A 23,658-nucleotide genomic window follows, 5' to 3' on the forward strand; every position below is an offset into this window, starting at 1 on the left:
AGAATATAAGAGGCAGGATTGTTTTGTTTGCATAGTAATGAATGCAGATTAGCGCTGAGTGGGATTGGTCCTGTTGACGTTTCGACTTCTAGTGGCTTAATAGACTTGTTGCTGGGTGCCTGCAGCACCTCCCTGGCTTCCTATTACACCCTCTGTGCACGTGTGTGTGTGTGTGTGTGTGTGTGAGACGATTGATCTGATGGAATGAAACAATTATCAGAACACAGATTTCGATTTATGGAGAGCGTCACTTTGTCACAGACGTTTGTTGAGGGAGGATGATGAATGAAAAGCGGAGCGGTGATTATTCCGTCTGTTTCTCTTTCTCTTCATTCACTCAGCATCCTCTCATCCGCTCCTCTCACTCTTTCTTTGTCTCTGTCCGTCCTGAGTTACGGCCTCGTTTTGCTCTGCGAGGGAAACGTGGAGGACGCTCCGTCTGCAGAGCCATAAACCTGGGCCAAAGTTAGAGAGCGTCAGAAAGCTCCACTGCGGCACGGCTTTGAGCGGCACCTGATTTGTGGGGGGAATTTATCACACAAACAGCCCAGAGGTGATTTCAATATTTACTCGGCAGTCTGTTCTGCATACGTCTCATTTGGAAAACAGTTGACTCTTGCCCATTATACACAAATGAAGGCTGACCTTCAGACTGGGCAGAGGCCACATTCATTATGTGCAGAAGTATCACCTTCTTATGAGGCGCTGGCTTTTCTCTCCTGCTCAGCTTTGCATATTGAACAGCGAGCCGGGCGCCGTGCAAACGAGCGGCCCCGGCTGACATGATGTATACTGTACGTCAATATGGTACTGATGTATTTTAAGATGCAAACAAGGCTTTAAATTATATGCACCTCCATGTCAGAGGCTCAGAGTGACTCTCGCCATCTGCCTATCAGCTGGGGGATGAGAGGAGAGGGTGCCCGCTCGCTCGCCGCTCTCCCGTGTGCGTGTTTGTCAGTGTGTTCCCGTGCACATGCTCACATGTTTCTATTAGAGCCACATGTTCGATTTCTACCTCTCCTTGTACTTGTGTCTCCCCCTCAGATGCATGGCTAATAGCTGCTCTTGAGTCCCATCACGGAGTCGTGACAGCTTAGTGATGATAAACGCAGACGCCGCCGTGTTCAGCGTGAGGCAAACCTGCACATCCAGAGCGAGCAGCCTCTGCAAAGGGCAGCTCGTAAACCTGCTCACCACTCATCGGCTAATAGGAGCATCTCTGTTTCCTCCACCCTGCATCTTTGATTGGGTCTGGGGTTGGGGAGAGGACTCTGGGGCTCTCCTGAGACTCTGGGGCCTAGAGGAGCTTTCTGTCCCTGCTGTTTGAGAGCAGCCTCATGAATAAAGATGTCAGTCACGTTGGATCCAGCAGAACGCTGCAAACAGCAATGACAGACCAGTGCTTTATGATCTCTGCAGTGTGCTTAGCATATGTGTGTCTATAATCTCTGTGTATCAATCACAGTCAGCGTCTGATGGAGGGGGACCAATGTCAGGCCGGGCGTCTTCACTTCATACAGGAGAGAAACCTGAATAAGGAACAGGAAGTCCATGTTGTCCCATAGTCTGTATATAGAGTGGACAGCGTGGCTCCATTTACCATCGGTAAAACTAATGAAAACGAAACTCTTCAGAAAAAAGAGGACCTGAAAACAAGACAGCCAAATGATATCTTCAAATCACCACAACAATCAGACGTGAGAAACATTTCTACCAGGTGTATTAATTTTTTAAAGTTTGACCACAGCCCATCTGGAATGACTGGGGAGATGGATTTTTAAACCTATACTGCAGCCAGCCACCAGGGGGAGCAGTTTCTGTATCGACCTCACTTCAAGCCGAGCAAGCGGACGTCAATTTTTTTTTTAACAGCCGATGTGTTGTCCCTGAAAAACCAGCTCCTGAGGCCTGAGAAGGAGAGCGTGACATAAAAAAAACGTCCAGTTTTTGTATTTCTGTAGTTTTCTTAAAGAAGCTGTGAGGAGGATCTGTTTTAATGTGACTGCAGCGCCACCTCCTGGCATGGAGTCTTACGCACACTGTCATAAAGACCTGACTTTTAACCAGGCCTGTTTGTTGTGGAACAAATTTTCTTTGTTCAAGTCAACTTTTACTAGATACAACGCCATGAAGAAGGTATTTATCAATAGTTAGGTGGCGCTGTTTGAAACGTATCAACAAGCTAACTTTGTCAGTTTGTAGCGTAGTTTAGCAGCTGCTATATTTCTCTCTCCTCACAGCCCGGTGCTCTGAGACGTGTCTGTAACGTGTAACGTTAGTGAATCCTGGTTCTGTCCTATCAGAGCTCATCTACCAACTCCAACCTCACCAAGCAGAGCTAACGTAACCTGGCTCTTCATTTTATTGATAGACTCTCAAGTTTGAACAGACCACTGCAGAATAACTGCTGACTGTGGGTTGGAGCCAACATTAGCACAAACACATCAACCTGGGTGTTAGCCTTTAGCTCTTGTTTTAGTCTGTAGTTCATGTTTAAGCCTTTAGCTCTTGTTTTAGCTTGTGTTTTGGCCTTTAGCTTGTGTTTTAGCATTTAGCCTGTGTTTTACACTTTAGCCTATGGTTTAGCATTAAGCTCTTGTTTTTGCACTGAGCTCGTGCTTTAGCCTTTAGCTTGTATTGAAGGCTTTGGCCCATGTTTTAGCCTTTAGCTCTTGTTTTTGCCTTTACTTCACGTTTTAGCCCTTAGCTTGAGTTCAAACCTTTAGCCCATGTCTTACACTTTAGCTTGTGTTTTAGCTTTTAGCTGTGTTTTAGCCGTTATCTCTTGTCTTAGCCTATAGCTCTTTTTTTTCCTTTAGCTTGTGTTTTAGTCTGTAGCTCATGTTTAAGCCTTTAGCTCTTGTTTTAGCCCTGAGCTTGTGTTTTAGCTTTTAGCTTGTGATTTGGCCTGTTGCTTGTGTTTGAGCCATTAGCTTGTGTTTTAGCCTTTACCTTCTGTATTAGCTCATGTTAGCCTTTAGCTGTTGCTCTATCTCTCTCCTGTTTCTCTTTCTTCTTCTCTTCTGTCCTTTTTCTGTCTGACAGTTAGGCTCCAGTGTCCACCATCACTACAAAATTAATCACAGAAATCATTTTCAGCAGAGAAAAACTCAGATCTCTCTTCTCTCTGATAAACTTCATCAGCTGATATGGTGTCGTCATGGAAACCTGATCAGGAAGCTAAGAAGTAGCATCATAAATAACCTATATCCGTGGTGATAATCTCATTTTAAAGTGTGGATTATCTACAGACATATCTAGAAGTGAGACTTTTTAAAGATCACTCTCAAACTCCTCTCAGCTCCTTTAAATTTAACAACTCTTGTATTTTCTAAAGCTCGTGTCGAGTCCTTACTCTCCGCTCGGTCGTGTTGGTATTTTTTGAGCGCTTGGTTCAATAGCGTCTGTTTTCCCCGTGCCTCATTAATTTCCTGCCTCAGAGGTCCTGAGTGTCGCATTTTTCTGAATGTGATACTGAATTAAATACATTCCTCCACATTTACGAGGAGCGTGGTCTTTATTTAAATTTCACACACGCTCCTCCAGCCATTGAATCCACTCAAAGGCGTTTACACGTGTGGAAGAAAGAGACAAACTTGATTCAAACATTGTGTGGAGTTTTTCTGACTGGCCTTGACTCTGTTATTATGACGCTCTACAGTTTGTAGCTGTGAGGGAATTTGAATACCAATGTGAGGCATTATTCAGGCCGATTAGATCTGCTGAATACATTAAAAGCTATCATTGAAGTCTCCCTGATCTGAAGGTCTTTGGAGAGCCTGTGTTTGTCCACATAGTTAACTTTCCTGCGACCTTTTCCCCTCCTGAACCCTCCCTCATCACTCTGCTCCTTTATACACTCACACACTTTCTACATCCCAGCTTAAACACTCTCAGGGTGTGTGTGTGTGTGTGTGTGTGTGTGTGTGTGTGTGTGTGTGTGTGTGTGTGTGTGTGTGTGTGTGTTATCTGACTGTGAGGAGTCTGCGAGTCGCTGAAACATTCATAAAAATCATATGCTGCCACACACACAGGCTCCATCCCATCAGTGTGTGTCCTGCTGTGCAGATATCCCCTGTCAGAGGATGAAACGGCGTGCTGTGATCTCGGAGGCGCTCATTCCCCACGGAGGATGAAATTATTCATTGTTTTATGATTTCAGGCGTCTTTGTTTTCCCCTCGCCGGGTCAGGTGTGTGAAGGTTCTGCAGGTGCAGTGGCTCAGCCCCAGCAGACATGTAGCGGCTCTGTAAGCAGCTCTGTCTCCTCTGCCTCCTCTCTCCAGGCCTGACAGCGGCGGCGGCAGCAGCTGCCAACGCCGCCATCGCCGAGGCCATGAAGGTCAAGAAGATCAAGCTGGAGGCGATGAGCGGCTACCACAGCAACGCCAACCACCATGGGGCCGACGGAGAGAACGGAGACCTGAGCTCCACCGTCGGTGAGGACGCCCTTCACACACACACATGTGAACACACACACGTGAACACACACTGCCACAAACATGAACACACTCACACACTCCGAGAAGTGGAACAATGCTTCCTGTTAACCAGCTCCACTGTTGGTTAAAGAACAAACAAACGTCATGATCACACACTCTGAGATCTCTGTGAAACACACACTTTTTGTTTGTGCAGCTTTATTTATACACATTAAAAACATCACATCAAACTGACCTGATTAATAAATGACTGATTAGCTTCACAGATTATTAACAAACACTGTTTACGTGCTGTCCATATTCTGGTTAAAGTCCATATTCTGGTTTCTGAAACACTCAGATTAACAAGTTTACACACGTGAGCTAACAGGTTTACTCCTGTTCACGTGGTCTCTGGATCAAAAAAGCGTCACAATGTGCGTCATTTCCGCTTCTTCTTCCTGTATCCATAGCAACAGCATCAACAACAACAGCATAGCGGACTTCCTGGACTCAGAACATGTGCATGGATGGGATTATCCCAGATTAAGAGCATATTTCTATTTTTAAAAAGTGCTCAACCAGGTTTTAGCTAATATTCTGAATATGAAAGGGTTAATGACTGCATGTTAACGTAGCTAATGTTTGATTCTTCGCCACCCTCTCTAAAGTTTAGCGCCATGCTCAGTCCAATAACAGGAAACCTGGTGATAGGGATGCTTAACGATTCCCTTATCAGTTCTTTACATTGTGTCGGAGCCGCCGGGCCTTACGTTGACCAGTCTGCTGCAGCTAGCTTAGCTTAGCAGTTAGCTAACGTTTCCCAAGAAAACTCTGATTCAGGATTTTCAGCTTGAAGTTTTCTTGAAGAACTGACTTCATAAAGAAATGTTCATCACTCTCTCTCAGGAGATTCATATTCACTACATTCAACATGGTATAAATCACCTTATTTACCAAAATAACAAAATAGCACAAGCTTGATGCTAATGTATATGGGAAACTGCATTGATATGCTAGCAGTTAGCATACATCAGTATAACAGAATTTCAACTTTCATCACAGAAACATATCACATCAACTCTTTGTAAAAATACTGAGAATTTCAAATGTAAAAAGCTAACAGGCTAATGAAAGGCTAATGGCTAACTTCATAACTACGGAAAGGTTCCAAACAACTTAAACTATTGCTATAACCACTTTGAGACACTAGATGGCCTACTTGAATTATTAATATATCACAACACAGAACATCAACGTCACATTGTGTGAAATTTTGACCTTTTTCTGTTTAATTATGCCCAGAAATATCCAGACTCAGGGACCAGTTACATTTTATTCACTTACAGTATAAACTCAATTAAATGTTGTTGACACAGAAAACCTGTAAAGCTACTTTTTGTACCAAGAAAATTCACAACAGGAACTGATAAGGGAATCGATAAAGAATCAGAATGATAAGCAGAATCGATAAGGGCATTGGTATTGACAAAATCTTATTGACTCCCATCCCTACCTGGTGATCTACCTGGATCCACGTCAGAGCATCAGTTCAGTCCAACACCTCTGATCCAAAGCTGTCCAGTACGGATCAGTAAAGTTTGGTACGGGTCGGATCAGTAAAACCTGATCCTGTTTGTGTTTCCAAAGCTGGATGCTGATGGCCTCGTCGGCTACATGATAGCATGACGCCATAGCAGCGTGACTCAGTGTACCCCGCTAATAAACCAACGAAGAAGAAAAACGTGACACAGTAAACAAAGAGCAGCGATGAAGACATCCAGTAATTCGTCTTCTTTGTGATTAGCATGTGGCTCTTGTAGCTTTGTTTCTTTATCCCCGCTGCCACACAGGAAGTGACCATTAGCTCCACCAATCAATGAGCTGCAGTGTTTCTAGCTCCACCTTCTGGGGTCAGATCGGTTTAGTCTGTCACCCCAACAGAAGGGAACCAAAAAGTGGGATGGTATGTGTCGGTGATTTGGGGATTTGTCCTGGTTTTAGTCACAGGAAACGCCACATACTGCGTGACGTACTGAGACGAACCGACCTGAACCGTTTGGTGGAGCCGTAATGTCTCCATCTCTTTGGTTTCTTTCTTTCTCTCTGTTTGTGTCGGTGTCTGTTCCCCTCAGAGAGGTAAGTCCTGTTTCCTCTTAAAGACTTGATTCAGTGTTTAAAAAAACTCCTCACAGCTAAGTGAAAAGTGAACGCAGTTTCCCAAAGCTATCAGCTTTTAACACGGCCTAATTGAATTTCTGTGAGAGCGTTTGGGTTTTCGGCGCGTGCCATTTCAATTAATTATTGGCCCTAAAACGTGGAAGGATTTCTACAATATGAGACTGAAGCACTTAGTGTATTAAAGAGAAAGATAATGTATGTTTCTGCAGCTCCAAGTGACAAACCAAGCGCAGTCCCTGTGGCTTTGCTTCCTAAATGGAGGTTTTGATTCAGCCGCTGTAATAAATGAGTGGACTCCTGCACACATTTCATCAGGAGCACTTGACACGCTGGAGCTTATGGAGCGGGAGATGAAAACAGGAAGTGTGTCTAAGCAGATTTAACAATGCAAAATGCATAAAGTGTGAGGTCATCACTCCCAGAGAATGGAGTATGTAAAAAAGAGAAGAATACGAGGCGACGAGGTCACGGAAATAAAGATAAATGTGAGTACCAACAGCAAGGCTACGGCAATGGAGCTAATAAGAAACTGTTTTATCTTTTTACAATTTAAATTGTAACCTTGAGCCCACAGCCAGCCACACAGGCTCCCGCTGGAATCATAATTCTGGCAGGGGGAGCGGCTCGGGGGGAGCGGCTCGGGGTGCGTGGACGGGCCTCAGCATTAGCTCTCTGAGTGAAATATATGGCAGTGACGCCTCTCGGCCCCATCCACAATCAATTGGATTCTTTTCCTTTAATATTTACTCGCAGCGATGAGATGCTCGTCTGCATGGTGATGAACAGTCTGCCACTGGCGTTTGAAGGTGACCTGTCAGGGAGTATGGACAAATCTCTCGCTCGCAGAAATGTAGAAAATAAATCATTAGGGGCCGGCAGTCAGACAGGGGCCCCTCTCTGCCTCTCTCCGGATTTAAATCAGCTCAGATTTATGATTTGAATTAATGCTTCGTTTGGTCAAAGGAATGGTCGCAGAGACAAATGATGTTTGGTACTGAAACCATCCTAATATTGATTACCGGGTGTCGCAGCAATCTCTTGTTTATATCAAGCACTCTCCTGTGACAGGGTGGCCAGCAGGAGTCATCCTGATAATACGCCGGAGAAATATGGCCTGCTCTGCGCGGCGGGGCCATGAAACACAGCTCGCAGCACGCTGTCTTATTCATCCAGCCCCGGGCTCCCACTCACATGTTTGCTTTTAATAAAAGCATTCAGTGATTTCACCAAAATGTGAAGCGACTTACAAGGAAGCACGAATTGTTTAACATTCCTGACGGGGCGCACTCTGGCCTCTTTCCATAAACTATTTTAGACTCTGAATGCCTAATATGTCCAGCTCTCAATCGCAGTCCAAACCCACAAATCACAGGCGGGTTCAGCGTGGCGTGGGTGGCGGGGGCCGCGTTTGGCTGCAGCTTTGTCAGGACGGGTTCACAGGGAACGACTTCACGCTGCTTCAGACGCTCAGGCCTCAGCTGCTCCCAGGAAACAGACTCTACTTTTACAGACATGCAGCTCAGATTCAGGGCCAAGCCCAGCTCTACCCTCAGCCCGTGTGGAGGGGTGTCCCAGTCCTACGGTGGCCTGTGGGTGTCAGATGATTTGCAAAGCTACAACACGAAAAAAAGAGCAAAAACACAACAGAAGTTAGAGGAGGTTAGTTATCACAACAAACACAGAAAAGTTGTGAAAGTAAGTAAATGATTTTCTTTTTAAACTTCCTCTATGATAAGTGATGGGAACCTTTCACATTTAAAATGATACAGTACCCATGCCTGGTACCTGGCAATCAGTACTGGTACTCAATGGTACCAGTTTTTGGTACTTTTTTGTGTTTATACAGTAAAAAAAAATCAATTTGTTTTATAATAATATAAATATATATTTTTAATTTAACATATTTATTCCTCAGTATATAACGTTGTAATGTTGTGTTAAAGTCCAGTATGGAAAATCACCTCCTCTTCCTCTCCCTCACAGTCACTAAGATGCGTTCAGGTACCTAAACGTGGTACCTTTTGATTGTACGTGAATTGGTACCCGGTACTTTTGACAGAATTCATCGGTACCTATTTAAGTACCTGATTCAGTACCCATCCCTATCTATGATACATAAAGCTTAGTAGGAGTCTCACCTTGTGATATCCTTTATCGTACGTATATTTTTTTATTATCGGAAAAATATGTAATCTTATACTAAGCTTTATGCAACAATAACGTTAGCATCAATGCTATATTTGAGCTAAAAAGCTAAAGCTATATTTATCATAGCTGAAGTTAAAAAAGAAAACTGTTATTTACTGACTTTATCAACTTTTCTGTGTCTGTTAGGAAAACTGTCCTCTTAACTTTCATTGTGTTGAGGCTTTTGCAAACTGTCTGACACCTACAGGCCACCATACAACTCTCCCGTGAAACAAAGACAAACCAGGACCTCGCTTTAAACCAAAGAGTTTGACAAATTTCCCATGATATAGATATTTTTTCAACAGATATCCAATCCTTTGCTCCTCTGTGTAAATATCAGCCATGTTTGAATTGTTGTTTTTATTTTGAAGCTGCTCGTTATGACGATTTCGCTAACGCTGCTTTAGCTAGCTATAGCTAATAATAACTGCACCAATGTCAGAGTAGATAGATAAGCTGCATTCAGGAGCTACACAAGCTATGATAAGCTAATGTTACAGTAGCTTCCGAGTACTGTAACATTAGCTTAGTGTTAGCTTTCCTAGCTTAGCTGTCTTATCTCGCAATCCATGGTGGTGAAGTCTGTTTGCTGTGAATGTTTCTCCCTGATCTGACGTCAGTTTATCCTCACTTTGTACGAACGTGTTCGCTGTGGAAGAAGAAACAGTCGCTCTGACCACCACAGACGGAGACAGGAGGAGATGACGTAGCGTGGATGGAGTGGCGTCTTGTTTCTAAGAGACGTTTTTTAAGATGAAGGGGGAGAGTGACAGTGAGGACTGGCCCTAAGACTCAGCACACGGACACGTTTGCTGACACAAATCATGAGGCAGGGTTTGATATGATAATGAGCTGCTCTCTGATAACAGCACTAAAGACACGGAGCCATTAAACGAGACGCAGCTATTGAAAGAAACCCTCCTCGGGGCTGAGATACAGGTGCCTGATCCGAGCCGAGCCGAGCGCCGGCAGCCGGTGAAGGACACTCTGTTCTGTTTGTAGAGTTGGATTGCCCGACGCCGGCTTTGTGTTGATGTAAATTGAACAGGCTAATATTTCTCCCTCGCATTAAATATTCATTGCAATTAGACCTTCCTGTTTGCATCAGTGTTATTAATTATAAGGAAAAGAAAAGCAGTGGGTTGAAAATAACCAAACATCCTGAGCGCGAGCAGGAGCAGATCAGTTTACAGCAGGAGGAGCAGGAGGAGCAGGAGGAGAGCGCGGTCTCCTCACTCAAAGCACAATGTGGATTGTTCCTGCGCCTCTCAGGAAATGCCACAATTACAGATCACAGACCAAGCAAAACACGTGTGGCGCTGGGCCTTGAGGGGGATAAACAGCCCGCCGCTCCCTCCCAGTGCATTGACCCCAGCCACAACCTTCATTACTGGGAGAGAAAATATTGTCAGCTGCCCACTAACAAACACCTGCCAATTTCAAGAGGAGGAATTGCTTTTTTTTCCAGCTGTGAGAGGAAAACAAAGTGTTTTTAGAGCCGAGCAGAGTCAGCTCCACCCTCCTCCTCCTCCTCCTCCTCCTCCTCTCCTCTTCGTCTCACTGACTTCCTGTCTTTCACCCTCTCTGGCCGCTGGGTGCTGCCCTGCCACTCATCTGACTCCTCACACACACGTCTAATGGAGCCCAAATCCTGTTTGTAATTAGATATGGGAATTCCACTGTCATCAGCCAGATGATGCCACGCCACGCCGACCAAACGAGCCACCGCCGCCGCCGCCGCCGCGCTTAAAGGAGACGACACAAACGTTAGAGTCAGATTTAAACCACGAGCTGGACCCGTCCTAAACCTGCAGCACCAGGTCTAAGCATGGTACCACACTCCATCCAAACCCTGAGAGCCCTTTGTCTGGTGTCTGTGGTGTCTGTGGCGTCTGTGGCTCCGGTCCAGGCCGCCAAGACAGAGCCACACGCCGGCGCAGGCGCAGGCTGGACGGATGGTGACAGGTACCTGGAGTGCTGCCTGACGGCGCCGGGAGAGGAAGGCTCCGGGTGAGATGATGAGGAAGCATCATTCTCTCTTCCCAGGGTCATCAGGCTAATTTCTGCAAGCCCCGCCCTCCTGCTTGTATGTTTGCATGCACGTGCGTGTGTGTGTGTGTGAGTGTGTGTGTGTTTGTGCATGCTCGTGTGAGAGCGGGAGAGGGGGCCTTGGCCCCTGAGAGCGCTCTGTGAGGAGACCACAGCTGTACACTCCCAGCAGCTAATTGGTCCTTATCTAGCTGTCCCATTCATCTTCATTTTTTACCAATTACTGAGCATTATCTGTGTTCTCAGTTGGGTATGGGACTTAATCCTTTTTGGTTAAGCTGCTGCTACAGCTTGCAAATTTCAAATGGAGAAGGGGGGCGGAGGAAGAGGGGGAGACGGAGGGAAAGGTGGAGGAGGAGAGGAGGAGAGGGGAGGGGAGGAGGTGTCAAAAGTCAGAGCCAAACAAACTGAAACTTCCCATCATCCTTCAGTGGCAGGAAGTGATCGATAAACAATGACATCAGAGGGAGAGGAGCAGGAATGGGAAGGATCAATTATCGGCGTTATAATTCAGCTCCTTGTTTGCAAACATTGCAGCTGCATTGATTGCACGCTGGTGTTGCACTCTCCATTATTGACTTGTTAAAACCATATTTTCTCATCATCAGTGGTTTTACGTTTGCGGTCACACCGATAACAGCGCTTTAAGGGGCCGCCATTAATTATTCAAGATGTATTCATTTTAAAGCTCAGCCACTCCAAATCATCCTGTTTACTCTACAAACAGCAGCAGAACAGTACATCGCTCATCCAGAAGGTACATCAAGACGCCGCAATCTGGGGCAGTTAGCCTTAATTTTCTAAGATCAATGCGTAACCGGGCTCCTCTCGATATGGGGTCCGTGCTTGGCCGCGCTGCAGAGCCGAGCAGAGTCAGCCTGGAGACCGTGCACTAATTACTGGAGTGTTTACTGCTCTGCTGGATAGCATTTGTACCATTTTGGATCATATCAGCGCATGGATGTGCGGCGCTCGCACAGATAAATAAGACATTAAGATGACAGTGTGTGTGAATGAAATTAGAGTGGAAAATTGATAGTCATCAATTATAGAATAAACACAAGTCTAAAATGGGAGAAATTAAGAGCCACACACGTCTGTATGGTTACAGGAGGAGTGTGTGTGTGTGTGTGAGTGTGTGTGTGTGTGTGAGCAGACAGACTCTGCTCTTTGATAGGATCTGTTTGGTCACACTCTCTGCGCCAGCTGTCAGCCCAGCTCCACTGCTGCGATTTAATTAGTCTGTTTATGTCCTTTCTAATAATAAAGCTCTCTGGGTGGAAGGACACATCCAACCTGCTATCTGCACGCTCCAACCAGCTATCTGCACGCTCCAACCAGCTATCTGCACGCTCCAACCTGCTAGCTGCACGCTCCAACCTGCTAGCTGCACGCTCCAACCAGCTATCCGCACGCTCCAACCAGCTAGCTGCACGCTCCAACCTGCTAGCTGCTAGCTGCATGCTCCAACCTACTATAGCTGCATGCTCCAACCTGCTAGCTGCACGCTCCAACCTGCTAGCTGCATGCTCCAACCTGCTAGCTGCTAGCTGCACGCTCCAACCTGCTAGCTGCATGCTCCAACCTGCTAGCTGCTAGCTGCACGCTCCAACCTGCTAGCTGCATGCTCCAACCTGCTAGCTGCTAGCTGCACGCTCTAACCAGCTAGCTGCATGCTCCAACCAGCTAGCTGCACGCTCCAACCTGCTAGCTGCATGCTCCAACCTGCTAGCTGCTAGCTGCACGCTCCAACCTGCTAGCTGCTAGCTGCACGCTCCAACCAGCTAGCTGCACGCTCCAACCTGCTAGCTGCTAGCTGCACGCTCCAACCTGCTATCTGCACGCTCCAACCTGCTAGCTGCACGCTCCAACCTGCTAGCTGCATGCTCCAACCTGCTATCTGCACCCTCCAACCTGCTATCTGCACACTCCAACCAGCTAGGTGCACGCTCCAACCTGCTATCTGCACCCTCCAACCTGCTAGCTGCACGCTCCAACCTGCTAGCTGCACACTCTAACCAGCTTTCTGCACCCTCCAACCTGCTAGCTGCACCCTCCAACCTGCTAGCTGCACCCTCCAACCTGCTAGCTGCACCCTCCAACCTGCACACTCCAACCTGCTAGCTGCACCCTCCAACCTGCTAGCTGCACGCTCCAACCTGCTAGCTGCATGCTCCAACCAGCTAGCTGCGGCTAACACTGGTGGCCCAGAGATGCTGAATGTGGGCCACGATGCTGGCTACTTCCTGCTCCTCTCCACGAACACTGGCCCTGGGGCTCAGATCTGGTATCACCCCCTACTCAATCCTAACCTTAACCATTAGGGGATAAAGCACACGCTGACCTGATATGAGTGTCTGGGGGCAACTTCATCCATCTTCCTCTCTAGCTCTCTTGTGGGAGCCTTTGTCAGCCGAAGCTCTGGAGAGGACTGTAGCCATGGGCTGAATGATTTCATTTTAAGGACGTATCACACACTTCTTTCTCGCGCCGTAACCACACGGTTCAGTTTGTTTCCTGCGTTCTCAGACACAGAGAGGACAAAGCAGAGTCCGTTAAAGCGTTGGAGGAGTGAGACACGCAGCTCGACAGAGAGTGGCAGAGCAGACAGACAGCTCCAGCTCCAGCACCGAGCTTGATGGCTCTCTGTCGGTCCGTCTCTTGGGCTTTGGCCCTCACCGTCTCTCTATTAGTCTGCCAGGCTCCTGGGAGCCAGGTGACAGATAAGTGAGGAACGACACACACATTTTAATAGACATTTCAAAAGATAAACCTGATAATCATTTCTCTTTTTAATGAAGTCTAATGTCCTCGTTCTCATTCCGCCTGCGTCGCCTGTTAAGCATCGGCGTTGAGACTTGAATATGCATGACTCGGTGCAAAGCTGCAAAATACACAGACAACTGCAGAAATAGATTAGAATAACAGGAGCGGATTGATTAGACATTATTTCTGTAATGATCCATATCAAGTTCTATCATCTTCTGAGTGGCAGCAGAGTTTGAGCGAGGAGGAGACACGAGGAGGAGACACGAGAAGGAGACATGAGGAGGAGACAGGAGGAGCACAGACGACGCTGGTGTCAGGGAAATATTTGTTTGATTGTCTCTTGTGGTTACTTCACAATAGCAGCGGCAGAGCTATAAAAAACCAACTGACCAGTGGAGTTGTCATCCCTCATCAGCATTAGGCCTGTTCTTCATTAATTGGATGGATTAATTTGGAGCGCTTTGATGCGAGGGTGATGCATGCGTCGGCCTGTCCCCTCCTCACTATTCTCTGTCAGGTTGAATTTAGCCAGGAGAGGGGCTGACCTTTGAAAGTGAAGAGATCAACACAATTTGAAAAGACAATGTCACTTGGTGTAAATGTGATACGTGTAATAAATGACATTCAACCTTTCAGTGATGATGAGCTTTCGCAGGTCGCAGTAATGCAGAAATATGCACGCCGTGTAATTGCAGAGAATGTGGAGCGCTTTCCACAAACGCGGCGGTGGCGGCGAAGACGGAGCGGCGCCGCAGCCTGAACATGATGTGCTTCATTTTGCTCTGATTATTTCTAAGAGCGAACATTAGCACGCGGCAGTAACACAAAAACAGTGATGACAACAAAACGAGCGTCTCCTCTGCTGTGATTACGCTGTAAAAAACGCAGCCAGCGCAGCAATCAGCCCCAGAATCAGAGATCGAAATGAGCGCTTTGCTTTCTCCTCAACAGAAAGGTGTTTCTCCTCAATTATGATATGGGAGCCCTCATCCGAATAGAGCTATCAGCCTTCCTGAGCCCAGACATCTTCACCATCGCACCGCCGCTCCTCGGGGACGCAGATAAAGAGGAGGAGAGCCAGCAAGTTCAAACAATGTGGAGGAATTTCTCAATCTGAGCCTGTCCTTCAGGAGGAGGGGGCAAACAGAGGGAGGTGCTGCTCCTAAACCTGATCCACAATCCTTCAAAATAAACACAAACACCACGAAATGACTCCACTCAGAGTAAAGAGGAACTAAAGCAGTGTTTTAATCACTCACAGAGTCGGCACACTGGAGGTTTTCAACGTCTTCTCGTCGTATTTTTATCTAAAACCAGTCGACTCTTGGCTGGTTTAAGATAAACTCGCTGATATCTGCATGACTCCAGGTTTTGGACGTGATTAGAGGCTAAGTCTGATTATCATAGTAGTTTTAGCTCCATTCACAGATTTGGAAAATATCAGTCAGCTCTGTATCTGTATCCATATTCCTGATGTATTATCTCAGGTTCATCAGAGGTCGTTTCTGGTATTGGTCCGTGTGATCATTCTGCTGGAAGCATCAGAGGCTAATTTCTGTGAGGGTATCAGTATCTTAAAAACAGCATCACTGGAAGTAAATGAAACCTTAAAGAGAAGGTATTTTGCCTTTTTTCAGTCTTTATTTTGTCTCTCTGGGGCTCCCGTAGTATCTCTATATTTATTTTCATTTTATTTCTTTATTTATTTTATTTATTTGCTCCATAAATTAGAAACAGTTACATTGGCATTGAAAAGAAAATTCAAGATAGTGCAGGAGAGGTTAAAAAAACCCCGAAGTGTGCTTATCAAAGATCCCTCCCCAAATAGAGTTAGTAATAAAAATATAGGAAGAGAAATAAATAAGATTCAATACAATGAAATAAACTCAAAATAATTCAACAACAAACACACAAGAAGATCTACTTCTCAAAATAAAACAAACTATTTTTCTCTCCTCGCTGCTTTAGGCCTCAATTGAATGATGTTTCATCTAAAAAAGTAAAAAATGCAGCGAAAAAAATCTGTTTTGCACAGAAACACTGAGGGCCTGAGAAGTAGTTTGCATGCCAGGCCTCTAGGTGGTGATATAAGTGTAGAGACACACCCAAAAAACGCTAACAACAAACGTTGGCAGCAGTGTTTTAGAAAAAAAATTTTTTGAGGATGTTTTTAAAAGTTTCTGTCTCTGGTCGGCTAAAGCTGTCCACCGTCCTCTCTACTTTCCAATCAAAGGCATAAAAAGCCCAAAAAACATCTTAAAAAAATAAGAATTAAAAATATACGAGAGGCCGAAACTCAACAATACTCCTGCGCTACGTCTCAAATGTTTGTCGTGTAAACAGCCCCTCAGAAAACTATTATTTCAGTTTCTGTCTGAAACACTTCGTTTAAGCTACTGTCTCTTTAAGGCCCCCCTTCCCAGTGATTGGAGGAGGCCTCTTGGGGGCGGAGCTTTGGTCTCCCTGATGTCACCTGTCTGTTTCTGAAATGGTAAATAAAGCACATTGACTACAGCGGCCATATTGGTAGCGTCAAGGTCTTCGGGTTCAGCTATAGGGCGCCTGTCAGTCACATGACTCTGAGCTGTGCCTCTGATTGGACGGTGCACTGGAGGCCTCTTGGGGGCGGAGCTATAGGCAAACCTTGGTGTTTAAGGCTCGAGAGGATCAGGTGAAGATCTGGTGCTATTATAGATCAGAGTGTTTGGATCAGTTTGTGGACAGATTCTATGATTTCTACATCTATAACCAAAGGAGAGCAGCTTCTTTAAAGTCTTTGGGGTGAAATAAAGAATGAGATAAAAAAAAAACAAATCAGAATAGCTGAGTCCATCTGATGACGTTTGGTGGAATAAGCTCCGCCCACGGTCGCAGAGTCTCCCTCATGAGGTGGTTGTAAGGAGGAAGGTAGCGCCCAGGACGTAGTGAAGCTAATTTAGTAATTAAAACAGATGATCTGATGACCACATGCAAACCGATCCCCCTCCTCCTCCTCCTTCTCCTCCTCCTCCTCCTCCTCGGAGCGATATGACGGCAGAGTGGGCTGTGATTGATAACACTCGTCAATATATTTCATTTGAGGAGCTTTAGTCAAATGACAACTGGTTGTCATTGAGTGAAAGCAATCTTTTTAAAAGGGGAGCCTTTGCTAAGTATCAGATGAAAATGATTCCTGTGTCTGCCGGGGTGTCACTGTCTCTGCGAGCTTTATTGATTGGGCTTGAATATATTGCAGCCGCAGTAGTAACAGCTGCTGCTAATATCTCCTCTCTCCTTCTGCTCTCCTCTCCTCTCCTCTCCTCTCCTCTCCTGCTCGCAGCACTTTTCCCGGGCTCTCCGTCAGCCATCACACGCTGCCGCTGCTCGCCGTCTCTGCCACGCTCCGTGTTTATCAGGAGTGATGTCTGACAAATGTAAAGTGAGCCTGGTTCCGACCCAAATTAGAGAAGCAGGGAAACGGTGTTTGCTAATGCATCCTGAAGGCCCCAGCTCTCCTCCTCCTCCTCCTCCTCCTCCTCCTCCTCCTCCTCCTCCTCCTCAGTGATTGTGTTAACTGAACCCTCCACGCCATTGTCTCCCCCTGCTCGTGAGCGCTGGCTGTTGTGGAGCACAGGATGCTGGCATTGCTTGGTAAAGGTCATTTACTGTAATGAGATTTGCCACATGCAAGCATATGGCTTGATTATTGCCCTGTTCGTTAACATTTTCAGCTCAGAGACAAACAGACAGCTAAAACTGGAGCAGGAGCTCGGCGGGGCCAGAAACGTGTGCTGCATTTCCTCCTCAAAGATAGCGAGAAGTTTTTTTTTTTCTGATCTGCCACCACATGATTGATCTTTCAATTTCCAGAAGGAATGCGTGCCATTAGAGCCCAGGATTGAAATTATCCCGTAAAAAGTTGCCTGCTTTAGATTTTCATCCTCTTAAAGGACAAACACCTCTGTCTGTCTCCGTCATAACTCCTTCCACATGTTTCACTCCAGCGCTTTGGGAAAGGAAAGCAATTATGTTACCTCATCAAACCAGAGATCTTTCCTCATCCTGCTTTCTAACACGAGGAGAGCGTGCTGGCAGGAGTCTCTGCCCACCTGAATCTGTGCGTGTGTGTGTGTGTGTGTGTGTGTGTGTGTGTGTTCACCCTGCTGTGCTGAACATATACGTTGAAAAGCGTCCAATCAGCCGCGCAGGTTTTTGTTTGTGTGTGTTTTTATGTCTCTACTTCCTGCAGCATTGTCTGAGTGTGTGTTCTCATGTTTACATCCACGTCATTACTGCCATCTTTTTATGTGTGTGTGTGTGTGTGTGTGTGTGTGTGTGTGTGTGTGTGCAGGTATTTAACAAAGGCAAGATGTTTGCTTTATTATCAGCATTAACAGCGTAAACACAAAAGGCTTCAAAGTTTGGTTCAATGACACTGAGGGGCTGTGGGTGGCTACATCAAAGCCCGGTGCCCCCCCCCCTCCTGGTCTAATGAGAACCAGGACTCACCAGCCTTCACTGAACCTGCCATCTGTGTGTGTGTGTGTGTGTGTGTTTAGTGCATATGTTAGCATGTGCTTGTGTTTTCTGTAAAGTGGCGTGGCGTAAAGAGCAGCGGCGGTGGCGTGTATTTATGGAGTCTGTGTCTCATGTTTGATCTAATGGCCATCGGGCCCGCTCCATCTCCGATCCTGGAGGAGATTAAGAGTTGGAGTAAAGATGAATAGATGATTAGTGCGACGGAGAGACCTCTAAATGTCTCTCTGCGTGACAGACACTCTGTCATGAGCCCTTCATTTCCTTTTGGGACCGGTGTGCAAATCCTTGATACGACCACAACAAAGAGCCGCCATGTGTGCGCGCCGCCGCCTCACCTTTGTTGGAGGAATACGTACACGACATGGGGGCATTTTACAGGCGCAATTAGGAGGAAAAACTCAGATTGTTTTTGCAAACGGTGGTGGCGGCGGCGGCGGCGGGCTGCATATGCATTGTGCAGCAAGTCAGTTCATTTAGCCGCCTGACTGGAATGGTCCTGTTCAGTTTGACAGATCAGAGGAGGAGAAATATCTCAACACCAGGAAAACCAAAGGCTTAGCGCCCCAGCAAATCAGCCCTTTGTCTGCTCAATTCAAATCAAAGGATAAGCAGGAATGTTTGTTTGACAACAGCATTTACAACCAGCATTGTTCAGCGCCCAGAGCCCCCCAAACAAAGACAGATAGGCTTTAAACAAGTCATTTAATTAGCACCGGATCCCAGCTTTGGCTGCGCCAACCAATTATACATTCCTGAGGCATGTGCAGGTCCTATTTCACAGGAGCGAGAGGCAGATCCTCTCCAGCCCTGTCTCTTACAGTACATCTCCCCCTTCCATTTAAGAGAAGGTAAATAGCTCAGACAGACAGCTTCATTAGCCGGCGTCTGAAGAGCGCGGGGCCGATTGTCGCTTAAATAGTGCGCTTTTACTGCAGGCCCAGCCGGCGACCTCCGATCAATTACAGCTGACATTATTGTTTGTCGGGAGCTTTTTTCCTGGACAGAGGGAGTAAAAAACGAGATCAGGTCTGAGCTTTGGCTGGAAATGTAATCTTCCCCCTCTCTTTGGTTCTTTCGCTCCACAAACAATAAATCATTCAGTTGAAGAGATAATAAAGTGCCAAGTAGGAGCTAGTTTAATTTTTGTCAGGGGAAATCTGTCCACAGCAGAGTTAAGGCTAAAGCAGCTCCTCTGCTCCTCTTCTCCTCCTCTCTGGTCCTCCTCTGCAGAGCCTGCGTCCACCAGCGGCTGAAGTCTGTTTAGATGAAGATGAAGTGCTGCACAAATCACTGCGGGTTATCATTTCTGTCATCTAAATAAATTACTGCTCTCTTTTTAATCATTTTAAAACATTCAATCTCTGTTTCTGCGTCCTTCTTCTGAGCGTCGACCCGTCGTCGGCGTCGGCGGCGCGGCGCTTTGATTCTGATGTAACAGCTTTTTAATCATGTTGTTACCGAGGGCTGTTTTAATTCTTCAATTCATCCCGGGCGATTCAGATCTTTGCTTATCCGTGCGTGAACTCCCGGCTCTGCTCGACATAATAGCTGAGCTGTTTATATTGGTATTAAGTGATTTGTAGTTTTAATGATGGTAAATAGGAGTTCACCTTTGCAGGTCCCTCAGGCTTACTTCAGGTAAATTACTCCAAACGCATTGTTTATGCCCTTCAGGAGCGAGGGGGGGGGCGTGTGGGAATTCACCTCTCATCAGGTCTGAACTTCTGAAGTGGAGATAAACGCAAACTGACAAATATGTTTCTGACGCTCTGCCCGCTGCAGCGTCCACGGGGCGAGGTGATTAATGAGTCTGACGCGCTCTGACCACGCCGCTCTGATGACGGCATGAAACCTGTTTCTGATTAAGAATTAGCTCAGACCCTGTTTCTGTGCTGGGTTCCCAGGTCTGACTGTTTCTCCTGAGAGGTCTTAGATCCTCAGGTGAGTTCAGAGCTGTCGACCAATCAGCTTTCTCACGTCAGGTAATGTGTGAAACTGAATTAACCATCACAGCAGATTTGACGTTGGCTGAAATTTATAGTCTGACGCGTTTCTCATCTGTTTTAATTAGAGGGGGCGGGGTTTATGACCTTTACCACAAACCGTCAGCAGAGGGAGCTCTAGAGGTTTGTGGTTAATTCTCACATCATGGACAATCTGATCACACTGCCTGTTGACACTGTGGCAAAAATGAAGATTTCCTGCATCAGAATCAGAATAAAACTTATTGCCAAGTAGATTTTAGGAATAAGTCTTCATCTGTTGGTGCAAATAGAAAAATAAATAAAAATCAGGAGCATAAATAAAGTGATATTAAGAATATAAAATCAAAAGTGTCTACATGTGCAAAAGTGAAAAAAAGTAGTTGTGCATAACGTAAACATAAAGATTGTGTATCTGGGGGAAAGTAGGGGTCAGGAACATCTTATCAATATTTTATTTCCTTGCTGTTGTGACGATTTATTGTTTTTTATTTATTTATTTATTTATTCATTTTTTTACGTCTACTTCTTTTAAAACCCATGTTTTATCTTTTTACCTTAAAACACTTTGAGTTGTGTTTAAACCAACTCAAAGGAAAATAAATGGACGTCAAATTGCTCGGCTTGAAGTAAGGTTGCGACAAAAAAAGCTCCCCCTGGTGGCTGGCTGCAGTATAGGTTTGAAAATCCATCTCCCCAGTCATTCCAGATGGGCTGTGGTCAAACTTTAAAAAATTAATCCACCTGGTAGAAATGTTTCTCACGTCTGATTGTTGTGGTGATTTGAAGATATCATTTGGCTGTCTTGTTTTCAAGTCCTCTTTTTTCTGAAGAGTTTTGTTTTCATTAGTTATACGAGGTTAAAAATGAGGTTTTACGTCATGTGTAAAGACGATTGACAGCTGACGATCTTGTGTATTTTTTTCGGGGGTTGTAAAATATGTCTGGAGGTAGAGTCAAGAAGAGATTCGACTCTCGAAAGAAAAGAAATAATTATTGTGACGGAGGAATTTTGGCGTCAAAACTGTACAATGGTAAATGGCAGAGATAACCTTTGACTGGACTTCCTGAGTCCTGCTCACCCTCCTAGCTTCACTAATGAGTGGGTTTGTTTGACAAATGTGTAATTTTCAGCAGTGTAAGTTTTAGGATGTGTTAAAGGGGAATGAAGTCCAGTCAGGATGCTTTATTTTCTCCTCCTTTGCTCTCGAACAGCGAGCAGTGACCTTGTTTCACAATCAGGAGTAAATCCAGTAAATGAGGAGAACTTGCATATGAATAAAAACACTTAACTTTAAAAAAAAAACACGTTATCCCCCTCACCTGGCTCCTTTCAGCAGCCAATGAAAGGCGGCGGTGGAGCCCGGTTGGTCGGTGGCACATTCCCCCACAGCGCCGTGAATGGGCCTTTATTGGGGAAACACTGCTTCAGGATGGGGTGACATGAAAGGGGCCGGACGGGCTCTGAAAGCGAGACTAATACCCCTCAGAGCAAACAGAGGGCCAGTGTTTCCCTGAGCGCTGTCTGTCAGGTGGAGGCACATCACCCAGGTCCAAAAACCCTCGAGTACGACGCACAGAAAGAGCGGGGAGTATTTTTGGGTGATCCCTCACCTTCCCTGGGAGTTTAGTGGCGGGGTGAGAACACGCCTCTTCATGTGCGTCTGTGTCTGATTGAATGGGTGTAATGTATCCACCTCGGAGGCAGAATAAGTCTCTTCTCTCCGGCCCTTGAGTGGCCTTGAAAGGCTGATAGGTAGCCGAAACCTCTCCATGCTGTCCTGCAGTAAGTACCCCTGCAATCAGGCCCTCTGTGGTGTTTTTTAATTGAGCTCAGCCTGCTGAGTGGTAATTGATTCAGTCTGAGCTCCAGCCCAGGCGCTGATACAAGGTGCTGCTTGGCTTCCGCCTTTCTTTAATCTCCCCTGCTTTATATTGTTTGGGAATACTCGCCACTGAGAAACTGCATGCCATCTTTCTTATGGAAATCAATGCTTCTTTTGAGAAGGAGCCGAACGACAGAGAGGAGTACTTCTCATGTCCTTTCATTTTCAACCTGTGTCCTTCTCTTTAGAGGCGTCGCCATGCAGATCTCCTTGCCCTTTGGCTACTGATGTTTTGTCAGGAGAAGAAGAGTGGAGTTGTTTTGTGGATCAGCTTTCTGTAGTGCACTATCTTTTTTCTCCCTCTTTCTTTCACGCAGCTTTTTTTTTTCTTTCTCTCTTTTTTTTTTTTTTTACCTTGAACCGAGCTGCCAAGAAAAAGAGAAAAAAAGGAGCGAAAAATCAACAGAGAGGCTCAATCAGATCCAATAGTGTCTATGAGGTTTTCTTTAAAGCATTTGGAGGAAAAAGCATCTGAGTGTTGGAGGAATGAGACCAAACTGTTCCCAGTCACTTTTGATCCTGCCAGTTCAAAGTCCCCGAGGAGGAGGAGCAGAGGGGGAGCAGAGGGGGAGCAGAGGAGGAGGGATGGAGGGATGGAGGGGGGGCCGTGTTTGGGAGCGCGGGGGGGGGGGTACAGACACCTAGCTTTGACCTTCTGTCTGCGCTCGTGTCCTTTGAAAGTTGGCTTGTTTTCATGGAGCGGCTCAGAAGCAGCGAGCCGGGCCTGGCTCCGTCTCAGCGCGGCGCTGTCGTCGCTCGCCGTTCTTTACATATTCGGACTGCTAATGGATCAATTTCCCCAATTAGCCAGGCAGCAATTGAATAATTTACAGCGTTTGTAGGATATCTCTGATGTTGTAATGGAATAATTTGTGTGCATATGAAAGAGAAAAGGAATGAAATCCCATTATTGTGCGAGCTGAAAGTGACTTTTCTCTTCTTGGTCTCGCTCGGTGCCTCTCCTCTCTGCGGTCTGAATACAGGCGCCTATAATTAGCCTAAAGTCATCGCCGCGCCGCCGTCTGATGGTACTTGTTTGTCATTAGCACATTTAACTAGTCATTTGGGTAATGGCTTTCAAGATTGTTTTTACAGAGATATTTTTTATATGTAAATATTGAGACAATCTCCATAATGTGCTCTTTTTATTCATCGCAGAATAATTGATGCATCTTTATGGCTGTGTAAACTTTGGTCTTTGGATGTCTGTGTGTACAGTCATCACGCCCTTTTCTTTATTATTATTGCAGTAGTATCTATTATTAACGTGTGCTGTAAAACATTTATGCCTATTATGTTAACATGGGAAGATACCAGAGGAGTGATTAATTCAGATTATTCCGTTTTCCTCCTAATGGACACGGCCGCGGAAAGCTTTACTGTTATTGGACGCTGGCGGCGGCGGTGGCGGTGGCGGTGGGGTTGCTCAAAGTTTCCCGCCGCCCTCCTAACCCAAAACCTCTTTGTGTGTCCCAGGTCTGGAGCTCCCCTTCATGATGATGCCACACCCCCTGATCCCGGTCAGCCTGCCCCCCGCCTCCGTCACCATGGCCATGAGCCAGATGAACCACCTCAGCACCATCGCCAACATGGCGGCCGCCGCACAGGGCCAGAGCCTGCCCTCCAGAATGGTCACCTCTGTTATAAAGGTAAATTTTAAC

The 23,658-nt window shown here is 46.0% G+C and overlaps 1 protein-coding gene across 7 annotated transcripts in view; it reads left to right on the plus strand.

The window, feature by feature from the left end:
• Positions 1-23,658, plus strand: part of dachd (dachshund d) — a 134,042-nt gene that overhangs the window by 76,094 nt on the left and 34,290 nt on the right. For 5 of the 7 annotated variants that reach the window (XM_074695171.1, XM_074695175.1, XM_074695176.1 and 2 more), the window contains 2 exons: positions 4,288-4,440; positions 23,474-23,645. In XM_074695171.1, the coding sequence (XP_074551272.1) occupies positions 4,288-4,440; positions 23,474-23,645 (325 nt within the window). Of the gene's footprint in view, positions 1-4,287; positions 4,441-23,473; positions 23,647-23,658 lie in introns of all 7 variants that reach the window. The other 2 variants (XM_074695177.1, XM_074695174.1) reach the window with 1 other exon arrangement.

This window comes from Halichoeres trimaculatus, unplaced genomic scaffold, assembly GCF_033239565.1.
Source record: "Halichoeres trimaculatus isolate MK-OKI-2021-1 unplaced genomic scaffold, fHalTri1.1 fHalTri1_scaffold_19, whole genome shotgun sequence".
In the NCBI taxonomy this organism is placed as follows: domain Eukaryota; kingdom Metazoa; phylum Chordata; class Actinopteri; order Labriformes; family Labridae; genus Halichoeres; species Halichoeres trimaculatus.